This window comes from Nannospalax galili, unplaced genomic scaffold, assembly GCF_000622305.1.
Source record: "Nannospalax galili isolate Female #2095 unplaced genomic scaffold, S.galili_v1.0 scaffold1684, whole genome shotgun sequence".
In the NCBI taxonomy this organism is placed as follows: domain Eukaryota; kingdom Metazoa; phylum Chordata; class Mammalia; order Rodentia; family Spalacidae; genus Nannospalax; species Nannospalax galili.
Window position 1 is genome coordinate 72,038 of NW_008351025.1, and position 12,035 is coordinate 84,072.

Here is a 12,035-nt window from a genome sequence, read left to right on the forward strand (position 1 = left end):
AGCCCCAGCTGGCCTGGAACTCACTGTGTAGACCAGGCTGGCCTGGAACTCACAGAGATCTGCCTGCCTCTGCCTCCCCAGTGCCTTGGCGTGCGCCACAACGCCTGGCCTTTAAATATTTTATTATTTTTATTTTATGTGTATGAGTATATCACCTGCATGTATGTAAGTGCACCTGTGTTGTACAATGTCCATGCAGGTCAGAAGAGGGTGCTGGATTCCCTGGAACCTGAATTAGGGACAGTTGTCAGGCACCATGTGGGTGCTGGGAATTGAACCTGGGTCCTCTGCAAGAGCAGTCAGTACTCTTAACTGCTGAGTCATCTCTCCAGCCCCTTATTATTTCTTTTACATTTTATTTTATGTATAAGTGTTTTGCCTGCATGTATGTAAGTGTACCCCTGTTGTGCAATGCCCAAGGAGGCCAGAAGAGGGCATCTGATCCCCTGGAACTGGAATTACAGGTGATTGTTAGGTGCCATGTGGGTGCTGGGAACTGAACCAGGGTCTTCTGCAAGAGCAGCCAATGCTCTTAACCTCTGAGCCATCTCTCCAGCCTCTTGGTTTTGTTTTTTGAGACAGGGTCTTGTGTTGTAACACTGGCTGGCCTGACACTCACATCATGTATAGCCTAGGTTGGTCTCAAACTCACGGCAATCCTCCTGTCTCAGCCTCTCAAGTGCTAGGATTACAGGTGTGCACCACCACATCTAGCCACACTCACACAGTCTCAGACACATTTACATATCCTCACATGTTCACTCAGAGTCACACTCATCTGGTCACTGGTCACGTGCACACTCACAGCTGCACACTGCCCTAGTCACACACTCACACTATCACAATTCTGTTGTACGCCCTGCCATACTCATACATTTACACCAGCACGCCCAGTCAGGCCCTTGCATGTATACCACCAGAAGGCTTTCACCCTGGCACTCAGGTCCACCTTGGCACAGCCTCCCCAGTCCACTGTCATTGCTCATGCACACGCACACTCAGTCACGTTGCCCTCCTACACACCTTCAGCTCGTTGCTGATCTCATGCCTCTTGATGGTGGCGGCTTCTCGCACGCTGATGCAGAAATCCCAGGAGGAGAAGACTTTGGCGCTGAGGGGCGCCCTGTAGCCTTGACCCAGGAGTGGCCGCGGTGACAGTCCCTTTACCATCCTGGTAAGGGAAAGGGACCGCTATGGGGGTTCCTCCAGCCTTGGCGGTGGCTTGGCTGGGGTTCTGGCCTCAGTGTGTGTGTGTGTGTGTGTGCGAGTGTGTGTTGGCCCTATTCCTGAGGACTGTGGTCTGGGCTGGGGAGCTGGGGTCAGCCTCACTGCACAGGGGCCAGGTACCCATCTGCCAGCTGGGGTCTCCCTGCCCTGGGAAGGGTGGCTACAGACAGAGGTCTGTAGGAGACACGGGGTCTGCCCTCACCGCCGAAGTGTCCCACAGAAGCAGAGAAGCAGGCAGGCCAGTGGGCTGAGGAGGTAGGCCAGGCGGATGCTGTATGCTGAGCTGTGCTCTGGTCCTGCCTGGTAGGCACCATAGAAGAGATAGGTGTTGTTGAAGGCCTGGGAACATAGTGAGGACACCTGAGTGTGGGTCAAGTGCCAGGCCCATTCAGAGTGCTTGCTCACACTCCCCACAAGCCTGTAAGGCTGATGTGCTCTACAGGATATCCCAGGCTTGTCTTGAACTTGTGATCCCCCTGCCTCAATCTCCTGAGTGCTGCGATTCCAGATAGGCGCCACCATGCCTGGCCTGAGAATATTTCTATTTTACGAAGCTCAGAGAAGCTGGGTAGCTTGGCCAAGGCCACCCAAGTTTGGAACCCATACTGGCTCAATGGGCCCAGGAATTAGAGGGCAGGGTGCTTCTCTTAGAGGCCTGGATCCTTTCCGTTCCCTTTGTTCCTTGCACTCCTATCTGGGTACCAGGGGTCATAGGTCCATGTCCCTACCACTGGCCTGGCTGGCCTGTGTAAGACCCACTATCAAAGCACCCTTGGTGGGCGGGGACCCTCTTAGACTGGAGTCTCCCAGGTTCCCCATGTAGCCAGGACAGACCCTCTCTTACCCTGCCAGTTAAAATATTCCAAAGCGGGTTGTGGAATCTTGGAATGCCACTCTGGGGCAGCTGGCTGTCGGAGCACTGGAGGCCTGCTGAGTAGGGAAAAGGGCCAACAGGGAGTGGTCCCCAAGACACAGGTGACACTGTTTTCTATTACCCCTACCCCAACCCTGAGGTTGTTGTGTCAAGAAGCGTCCACGGAGAAGGTAGGGGCAAAGAGGGTCCAGGCTGGCCCCAAACAGCCTGCCCAGGTAGCAGCCAGTGAATGGGGCAATGCAAAGCACTCACTTAGTTTAGGGGTGGGGCCTGGCTCAGGGGGCCGGAGCCAGGCCAGGGGCAGCAGCACGAAGCTGGTGGTCAGCAACAGGGTCAGCAGGTTGAGCAGCAGCAGGAAGCGGAGGAAGGTGAAGTAGGACTGGATCCCCGTGCCAAAGAGGCCTATGGGGAAAAAGGAAGGATGTCAGCCGCCCAAGCTGCTAAGAGGGGACCAGTACCAGGCCACAGGGGCTTCCCTAGCAGTACCTCTGACAGCCACCAGAGGGCACCGTCACTCACCAAGCGTGCGCCCTCAAGGATGGAGGGGCGGACTGGGGAGGTGGGAAGTGAGGGTCAGCCTGGGGTTCTACCTCCGATCTCGTAGAGCTCTCTCTCCCAGAGCCCGAAGCCCCGGGCCAGCCGCCGCGCCGCCTCCCGCAGGTGCACCTGTGCCCTCTCCCTCCTGCGCCGCCACCGCTGCCAGCACGAGGTCTTCACCCCTTCGGGCTCCCGCAGCTCCCTGCAGGACCGTGGCGATGGGGGCGCCCCTGAGTCACCCACAGGTGCATCCTCCGGCACCCCCCACCCCCACCGCCCGCTCGGCCTGTGTCTGGGGTTGTGAAGGCACCCACCGGATGAAGCGCTTGTCAGCCATGGCGTAAGGCAGCATCCGCACTGGCGCCCGCGAGGCGCACAGCCGCTCCATCTCCTGTTCCCACAGCGCCTCCGCTGCAGCCTGGGGTTCAGGTCGCCAGGGGCCCTGCCCCGATTGCCCCGACCGCTGGCGAAGCATCCCAGGACAGGCAGGATCCTTGCGCCCAGGAGGGATGAGGGTCTTGGCCCTGTATACACGCCCAGAAGTAAAAAGGAGCGTGCTAGGATCGCTCCACCTCTCAGAGACAAGACCAGGAGCCTCAGTCTCCCCACCTGTCAAAAGGGGTAAAAGGCCCGGAGAGAGGACAGCCACAGAGCTAAGGGGGGCTGCCGCAGGTTTTATGATCAACCTTTGGAAAAACCACAATTCCCACTCTAAGCCATGAGCCAGTTGGCACTGTGGGGAGACACTCAGGTCTCGAACCCCGACAGCTCCTAGCCCTTCCAGGAAGACCCCAGTTTGGGATGTGCTAGGGCACGTTTTTGTGTGCCTTCTGGTCCAGTCTGGGTCTGCTCGTCCTCTTAAGGAGCCCAGATGAGGAGGCGTGGCTCCATGGCTGCATCACAGCCATGGAAAAAGGAAGGAGACCCCAAAATCACCCCGGAGGAGGCTATACTTCCAGTCCAGTCCCTCGGCCTGGGTTTTTGACCCCCTTACCTTCCTTCTCTGCACACCGGATCCAGCTAACGTGGAGATGAGGATTAACCTCCAGAAGGGGCCCCTTTCTGGGACCAGCTCCCTCCAAGTCAGGCGGGGCTGTGAGGGAGTGGGGTACGATCACATGACAGGAACCCCGGCTCCCCCAGCGTCTCCTCCCCTCCACCCACTCCCGCCTTTCCCGCCGTTTCCTCTGCGGGCACTTCCTGCGCGCACAGGGGCACAGGTGAGATGCCCGCAGTGGGCACGCGCTAGACCGGCCTGGCTTTCCCTTCCCGCTGGCTCCACTGCGGTCCGCTGGCTCTGGGCGCTGTCTGAGCCCACCCCAAGTCGGCCCCTCCTGCGCTCCAGCCCCCGCCCTCCCCTTTCCTGCCCGGGGTGGGGGATGGGAGATGGGGACGGGCCCCTGGCCAGGCCGCCTGTTATCCGCCTTCAGCAGTTGCCCTGGGTGTGGTAGTGAGCTGATGCTGAGCCCAGCACACCCAGCTGCATGACGGTGAGCCCAGCACACCCAGTGTTATTTCTGAAAGTCCCGCCTTCACAGTGCTCTGCCCTCCCCCGGCCTGGGTCTAAAGGCTCTGGGCCGCTTCTTGTCTAGCTAGCTCCCAGTTCTCGGATCCCCTGGGATGCCCAGCAGCCCTGCACACCCTGCCTGCTCCTTGTTCATCTCTTTTAACGCTGTGTCATCTTCATTCTCCCTGTGTCCCTGCCCAGTGGCCCTGTGCTCCTACAGAGTTCATGGGGGAGGCCCCCAAGGAGGTGGCCTTCGGGTTGAACTAGAGGTTATGCAAATTTAGTGTGTGGTGCAGGAAGGGTTAGGCCGGCAAAGGGATGTAGGGGCTGAGGAAGGCTGAGCCTGCAGGTTAAGACGCCTAAGATATATCCACCAGAGCACCCACAGGGACAGCTGCAAAGAAGCCTCCACTGATCCCTCCCTCCGTGCTCAATCCCACCACGTGCCTGCATCCCCACGTCGCTGCTTGTGAAGGTTTGATCCCCCTGCACGAGGACTGCATCTTTCCCTTCTACCTCCAGCTTGCTGTCTCCCTCTCCGGACATGGGGGGAGGGGAATGCTGGTGGCCAAAGGCTTCTGCTGGGGCTGGTGAAACATTCTCAGCCTCGATTTCCTCATCCGTGAAACAGCAAGGTCATAGCAGTTGTGGCTTGGGGGAAACCACAGGAGAAGCTACCAATGGGCGCAGCACTTGAGGACAGTGTACTCCGCAGCCTGAATGGAGTTACAAAAACACACCACTCCCAGGTGGGAGGGGCGGGAACCCAGTTCCTCTGCTCCGAAGGGGAGCAGTTAGCGGAGGCTCGGAGGAAGGGCTGGGTAGTAGTAAACAACCGTGGGATGTGGGTGTGTCTGGAAATACCATCGACTTTAGAAACTTGGAGAAACTGAGTTACACTGAAACTGTGAACTTCACCCAGAAGTTGTATGGTCCCAGTCTACCGTAGGTACAGCTCAGAGTATATACAGGGTGAGGCCCGGAGCTAGGGCGCACTGGGCATGGGCTTGGACGGGCGCGGTCCACCCACTAGAGGGAGCAGGTCACGTGGCTGCTGGGCGTGCTGCCACGTGGGCGGGTAGCGCCACTCCCTGGGTCTGCCAGGCCTGGAAACTTTACAAGTTGCCCTCTGGACCTTTCATCACTGTCTCTCACTGACCCTCCCTTAGGTGACGGAGCCAGGACTGCAGTTCCCGGCGGCCTGTGCGCAGACAGGTGAGCTGCTCCGGGCACCGGATCCCGCCTCTGGTTGGGTGGCGCCAATCCAGGTGCGGGGTCTCAGCCCCGGGGTTGGCGGTTGTCAGCCCCGGATAGGATCGTTCTCCCCTGTGCTGTCTGGGGTCCCTCCCTGGGTCTCCCACGGTGGGGTCTGGCTGGTGCCGGAGCTGAGAGCCGAGCCGAGGTGCCTGCGCCCGGGAGCCGGGCTGATGGCCGCTCCGAGGCCGACCCTGGCGAAGGATGGGGCGGCTGCTTTGGGCCAGGTCGCCGCTCGCTGGGGCGACCTGCGCCGGGCCTCTCCCCGCCAGACTCGGCTCTGGAGTGGTGCGCCCCGGAAATTGCGCTCACCTGACGGGCCCGAGGCGGGACTGGAGACCTGGCAGGTCCCGAATTCCGGACCACCCACAGCCATGGAGCACTCTCCAGCCCCTCACGGAAAAGGGGTATGGGGCGGCTGGGGGGGTCGAGCTTGGGGAATACTGTGGCCAGGGAAGGGATCCCAGCTCCACCCGGCCTGGCCGCCTTACACCTGGGCGGGGCTGCCTGTGGCCGGCTCTAGGTTGGCCCTTCCACTGTGCACTGCAGGGTGGGTCGGGGGCCAGGGAGGGGTTCGTCCTGGATGCCAAGCAAGGCTGAGTGGGCCGTTCTGTCAGGACTACTCTGTGCCATCGGGGGAGCACCCTGAAAACTGGTTCCTGGGGTAGATCTACAGACAGGGCTGGGCCTGGCCTCTGCGTAGCAGAGTCCTGCAGGAGTCAGTGACTGGCAGCTCTTTCCAGCCCACTCCCATAGGGCAGTGGGCCCGGAGGACAAAGAACCCCATACAATGCCCCTTTGGCTGCTACTGCGCCCTGTGACTGCAGAGCTGGACAAAGGGGGCTTGTGTTGGCCCAGCTCCCTCCTCCAGGACTCTGCTGTGCTGAAATGTTGGGACCTTGGAGCACCCAGAGAGGAGTGTTGGGGGCTTATTCTGCTAAGCTGGGGACAGGGCTCTGTGGTTGCCTGACAGGATTTCCTGCTTGAGGAAGCACTTTGGGGTCACAGGGTGGGCACAGGGAAGTCCTCTGAGCTGCCCAGCTCCTTGTCGAAGAGGGAGGTGTCCCTAGAGCTACGCCCTGGCCTGAAAGGGGTAGTGTCCACAGGCCCCTTGCCCCATTTCCCAGGGACTAGTGACATCCGGGAAACAGATGGGGGAACCCTAGGTCTCATGCTGTTCCTTCCTGTCTCCCTGCCCCAGTCTCTTACTGATGGGAATGTTATTTGGGGCCAGTCTTCTGACCATGTGTTTAGTTGGGGGTGGAGGACAGGGTGGGGGTTCCTGTAGTGTGGGGATGCCTGCAGCATAAGCCTCTGTACCATGCATTGAAGACCAGCTTTGTCTCTGTCTCAGCAGATGGGGAGTGGGAGGTTCCAAGGCTCTGAGGTCTCCTGTCTGCAGACCAGCTGAGTACATACCACAGATATGGCTCAGCAGCTAACTTTAGTCCTCAATGTCCCGGAGACCACAGGGGACCTGGAGTAAGTGCTCTGGGACTCGGGGCTGGTTGTTTGGGATGGGTCACCCTGTCTGAGGTGAGGCCTCCTGGAAGGGGGAGGGCTGGCACGTTGATTCCCACACCCATCCTCCCTGGCAGCCTGGAGCCCAGCCCCTATGAAGAGAGTGACGTGCACGACTCCTTTCACCAGCTCATTCAAGAACAGAGCCTGCGAGTGGCTGAGGAGGGGCTGGAGCTCTTGCCTTTGGCCCCAGGTGAGCCCAGGCCTGCATGCTGGCTTGGTATGGGCAGGACCTGGGGATATGCCCCCTTGCATGTTGTAGGCCTGGGGTGGAGTGGGGTGGGTGAGACATCTGGGCCAATGTTGTCTTTATTCCTAGGAAGTGGTCAGCAGACCCTCCCAGAACCTGAAGGTATGCCCGCTTACAGCATGGCCACACTTCGCATCTTGGCCAGCATGCCTAGTCGCACCATCGGTGAGTGGGACCCTCTGCTCTTGATCTGGGCTTGACCCTGGTCTGGGGCTGCACCAGGGCATGTGTTCCTCATAGGCAGGTACTCTGGCTCCCTTCCTCCCTGCCTGCTGCCCTGAGGCCTTGTACGCCCCATGCTACCCTTCCCTGAGACTTGTCACAGGGGTAAAAATAAGCTCTTGGGCTGGGCATGGTGGTGCACACCTTTAATCCCAGCACTAGGGAGGCAGAAGCAGGTAGATCTCTGTGAGTTCAAGGCCAGCCTGGTCTACATAGTGAGTTCCAGGACAGCTGGGGCTACAGGGAGACCCTGTCTCAAAAAGACCAAAACCAAAAAGCTCTTGGGAAAGCAGTGTCATGGAGGTCTCCGGTAAAGGGATTTTCTCCAGCCCTGGGAAGGGCTGAGGGATGGGAAGGTCTGGTGCCAAGAACTGTCCAGAGGGAGGCAAAGCCAGGCCCTGCTCTCTGCCACCCACCTCTTGTCTTTCTAGGCCGCAGCCGCGGGGCCATCATCTCCCAATACTACAACCGCACAGTGAGGCTACGGCGCAGGAGCAGCCGGCCCCTGCTGGGGGATATGGTGCGCTCAGCCCGCCCCAGCCTCCGCCTATATGACCTGGAGCTGGACCCCACAGCCCTGGAGGAAGATGGTGAGTGAGCAGCCTGGCTGGGCAGGGGCAGGAATAGAGCAAAGCCAGCAAACCCCACCTGTTGTCTGAAGGCTGTCCCCGCTGCAAGGGGAACCGTTTGGGTGCTAGGACATGAGTTGCGAAGGGCTCCTCCAGGGTAGTCATATCCCTCTCCAACATCCTCCAGCACTGAGTGTTGGGGAGGCTTTGGGCTTACGATGGTGGTCAGTAGGCCAGTCACAGCTCGTAGCTTATTGCATGCATGGTGACACAGACATGAGCCAAATACATGGGTAAGCAGGTGACTGAAGTGCAGGTTTATACACGCACACACAGGAGAGCAACCCAGAAGCCAGGCCAGCCTGGGGGTTCCAGAAAGGCTTCAAGGAGGAAGTGACTAGAGCAGAGGGGGCGTGTGCCAAGGTCCTGAGGTCAGAGTACGCATGGCTTATGTCAGAAGCTCACAGCCAAGTGTGAAAAGGCTTGGGAATGGGGGAGAGCCCAAGGCCTCTCATGGCAGGTTATGGAGCAGGTCAGGATGGCATGGGCTCTGGGTTCAAGTGAACGTTTCAGCCTCCCTGTTTACTCTGCTACCTGGCTGTGTTTTAGTTTCCTGAGGGTCCTTCCCCTCTCGCTCCCTCCTTCCTTCCCTCTTTCCTTTCCTCCCTCCCTCCATCCCTCCCTGCGGATGGGACTCAGGGAACTGTGCATACCGGCAAATACTCTACCACGGATCCACATCTGCAGCCCTTGGTGATTTGAGACAGGGTCAAAGTCTGCCCAAGCTGCCCTGGAATTTGCTATGTAGCTCAGGCTGCCCTTGAACTCATCCTCCTGTTTTTGAAGATACTTATTTGTAAATTTGGGCTTAGGGTAGCACCCATCTCGGGCGTAAGATTAAGGTGGCACCTGCCTATGCTTCAGGGCCAGGAGCGTGGTGACAGCCGCTGTCAGTTTCTGTTCCTCTTGCTGTGATAGGATCCTCTGGTGAAAGCAATCTAAGGGAGAAAGGGTTTATTCTGCCTCACAGCTCAAGGCACAGTCCACCATGGTGGGGAAGTCATGGTGGCCAGAGCTTGAAACGGCTGCTCACATCGCATCCACAGGCAGGAGAGGGCAGACGAATGCATGACAGAACTCAGCTCGCTTTTCTGTTTCATACAGCCCAAGAACCCCTGCCCAGAGAATGGTTCTATTCACTGTTAAGATGGGCTTTCCCGGGGCTGGAGAGAGGGCGCAGTGGTTAAGAGCACTGACTGCTCTTGGAGAGGACTTGGGTTCAATTCCCAGCACCCACATGGCAGCTATGAATTGTCCTTGACTCCAGTGCCAGGGGAATCTGAAGCCCTCTTCTGACCTCCGAGGCATTGCACGACACGAGTGCACTCACATACACGCAGGCAATACACGCATACACATTTAAAAAAAAAAAGAAAAAAGATGGGGCCTTCCTACATCATTAACATGGTCAAGATAGTCTGCCACTGGCATGCCCAGAGGACCCTCTCCCAGGCAGTTTTAGACTCAAGTTGACAACACTAACTGTAAGGAGGCAGTGAGGTCCTGACCTTGTGGCTCTGTCCACTTTTCTTGGCCTGCTGCCATGATGGGCTTTGGTCCTCATGATGAGGGAGAATGCCATTGATTCCCAGAGCTCTTTTTTTAAAAAAATATTTTATTATTTTAATTTTATGTGTACGAGTGTATTGTCTGCATGTATCTGAGTGCACCCGTGTCATGCAATGCCGTGGAGGTCAGAAGAGGGCGTTGGATTCCCCTGGAACTGGAGTTAAGGACGGTTCGTAGCCACCATGCGGGTGCTGGGAATCGAACCTGGGTCCTTTGCAAGAGCAGTCAGTGCTCTTAACCGCTGAGCCTGCTCTCCAGCCCCGACTCCTGGAACTCTTTAAGGCTGAATCCTAGGGTACCTTGATTAAGCTTCCTGAGAAGTGGGGTGTCAGTGGGTGGTAGTCAGGCCCTGCCCTCCTCCACTGCAGAAGGGCTGAGCACAGGCCTTGCTAGGTTTGCTGGGCCTCAAGGATGGGAGAAGGGGCTCCTGGACTTGAAGGGTGCAGGCAGAGGGAGGGATGGGGGAAGGGGAGCTGGGGGGCTTTGGGAGGATCATCTGCACTGCTGGCCTGGGTCTGGCTTTCGCTGTAAGGGCAGAGGCAGGTCGTCTAGGCTCAGCTGCACCTGGTAGGTCTGCTATAGGGTGGGCAGAGGGCTGTGTTGGTTTGGTGGCTGCCCAGGGCCTTGGTCACTATGTAACAGGAAGGCTGCTGGGCCCTGAGAGACCTCTTTCCTCTGCATAGAGAAACGGAACCTGCTGGTAAAGGAGCTTCAGGGCCTGCCATTGGCTCAGCGGGACCACATGCTTCGGGGCATGCCCTTGAGCCTGGCTGAAAAACGCTGGCTGCGGTGAGTGCCCCTTGGCCTTTTGAGGCCTAACACCAAAGGTCTCAGCTGGCCTTCCTGAGCCTGCTGGTGGGCGGCTTCCAGGACGGAGCCACATTTCTCTGTGGTCTAAGCACTGATGGCTGTCTCCGTCCACAGAGAGAACAGTTGGAGCCCAAAGGGGAAGCGGAGGGGCCGAGGTGGGACCTTTTCCTGCTGCAGCCGGCTTGGATACTCCTGCATTCTGGTACGAGCTCCCAGTTGAGCCGGGAGTCCATCTGCTGTAGACACAGGTGGCTGGGGTGGAGGGTACCCTTGGGCTGTGGATGACTGGTCCTGCAGCTGTCCCAGCCCTCACAGCTGTCCTGCCTGTGTTCCTATAGGCCCTGCACAGCCTGGGGCTGCTGCTGCTCTCGGGCCTGCACGCCGCCAGGCCATGGCGCTATGCCCTGAAGGAGATTGGCGGCCAGTTCGGCTCCAGTGTTCTCTCCTACTTCCTCTTCCTCAAGACCTTGCTGGTCTTCAACACACTGTTGCTGGTGCCACTGCTGGCCTTTCTCGTGGGCGTGCAGGCTGCCTTCCCGCCTGACCCATCGGGCCCTGTCCTCACCTTCTCTGGTCTGGAGCTTCTCACAGGTGGGGTAAGGTGGCCTGCATGCTGTCTTCAGCTCCTGCCTTGGCCCCGCTGACTCTTCATGTCACGGCCTCCCTGGGGAGACCGCTCCTGCCCCCATGGGTGGTTTCCCTCTGCTTCAGGAGGCCTGAAGGTGGGCTAGGGGAAGCGAGGGCTTGGGGTGGGTCCCTGACTCTGCCTGGCATCCCGACAGGGCTCCTTCACACACACCGTCATGTACTACGGGTACTACAGTAACACCACGCTGAACCAGCCATGTGCCTCCTCATGGGAAGGTGGCCAGTGCAGCCCCAGGTCAGGCAGCCTGCCTTACAACATGCCACTGGCCTACCTCTTCACGGTGGGCGTGGCCTTCTTCATTACTTGCATCACCCTTGTGTATAGGTAATGACTCTTAACCATGCAGCCCTGCCTCTGAGCTCCATCCCTTCATCCAGTGGTCCTCCATCTATCTGTCCATCCCATCTGCCCATCCACCTATCTGTCCCCCCACGTATGTCCCCCACCCATCCTGTGACCCACCCACTCACCCATCCATCTATGAATTTTTTTTCCACCTGTCTATCTCTCATCTGTCCACTCATCTGTCCCCTCACCCATCTCTCCAAGCACACACCCATCCACTCATTCATCCATCCCTGCATCCTCCCATTCATTAGTCTTCCATCTGTCTGTCCATCTATCTGCCCATCCATCCATCCATCCACCCACCCACCCACCCATCCATCCATCCATCCATCCATCCATCCATCCATCCATCCATCCCATCTCTGCACTCATCTATCTACCTATCCCATCTCTGCACTCATCTATCTACCTAGCCAGCCATTCATCTGTCCATTCACTGATCTGTCTACCCACCTACCTGCCCATCCATCCACCCCGCACCTACCAACCTACCTGACCACGTACCTGCCTTCTCACCCGTCTACCTATATCCATCTGTGTCCCCCATTCATTAGTCTTTTCTTCCCACCTTCCCTCCTCCATTTGTTCATCCGTCCGTCCACCATCCAGCCATTCATCCATCACCTCTCCATCTATGT

The 12,035-nt window shown here is 58.2% G+C and overlaps 2 protein-coding genes across 15 annotated transcripts in view; one reads left to right on the plus strand and one right to left on the minus strand.

Annotated features, from left to right (window-relative positions):
* Positions 1 to 5,813, minus strand: part of Tmc8 (transmembrane channel like 8) — a 13,486-nt gene extending 7,673 nt beyond the window's left edge. For 2 of the 4 annotated variants that reach the window (XM_029553548.1, XM_029553545.1), the window contains exons 1-7: positions 3,633 to 3,855; positions 2,953 to 3,162; positions 2,692 to 2,840; positions 2,354 to 2,503; positions 2,072 to 2,157; positions 1,430 to 1,566; positions 1,024 to 1,171 (exon numbers count right to left, since the gene is read on the minus strand). In XM_029553548.1, the coding sequence (XP_029409408.1) occupies positions 1,024 to 1,171; positions 1,430 to 1,566; positions 2,072 to 2,157; positions 2,354 to 2,503; positions 2,692 to 2,840; positions 2,953 to 3,113 (831 nt within the window). In that variant the 5' untranslated portion in view covers positions 3,114 to 3,162; positions 3,633 to 3,855. Of the gene's footprint in view, positions 1 to 1,023; positions 1,172 to 1,429; positions 1,567 to 2,071; positions 2,158 to 2,353; positions 2,504 to 2,691; positions 2,841 to 2,952; positions 3,163 to 3,632; positions 3,856 to 5,711 lie in introns of those variants that run through there. The other 2 variants (XM_029553546.1, XM_029553547.1) reach the window with 2 other exon arrangements.
* Positions 4,335 to 12,035, plus strand: part of Tmc6 (transmembrane channel like 6) — a 24,459-nt gene continuing 16,758 nt past the window's right edge. For 6 of the 11 annotated variants that reach the window (XM_029553540.1, XM_029553538.1, XM_029553542.1 and 3 more), the window contains exons 1-9: positions 5,228 to 5,360; positions 6,757 to 6,881; positions 6,998 to 7,113; positions 7,240 to 7,335; positions 7,824 to 7,982; positions 10,274 to 10,379; positions 10,515 to 10,602; positions 10,739 to 10,996; positions 11,183 to 11,373. In XM_029553540.1, coding sequence (XP_029409400.1) covers positions 6,826 to 6,881; positions 6,998 to 7,113; positions 7,240 to 7,335; positions 7,824 to 7,982; positions 10,274 to 10,379; positions 10,515 to 10,602; positions 10,739 to 10,996; positions 11,183 to 11,373 — 1,070 coding nt within the window. In that variant the 5' untranslated portion in view covers positions 5,228 to 5,360; positions 6,757 to 6,825. Of the gene's footprint in view, positions 4,621 to 5,227; positions 5,361 to 5,394; positions 5,414 to 6,753; positions 6,882 to 6,997; positions 7,114 to 7,239; positions 7,336 to 7,823; positions 7,983 to 10,273; positions 10,380 to 10,514; positions 10,603 to 10,738; positions 10,997 to 11,182; positions 11,374 to 12,035 lie in introns of those variants that run through there. The other 5 variants (XM_029553535.1, XM_029553536.1, XM_029553537.1 and 2 more) reach the window with 5 other exon arrangements.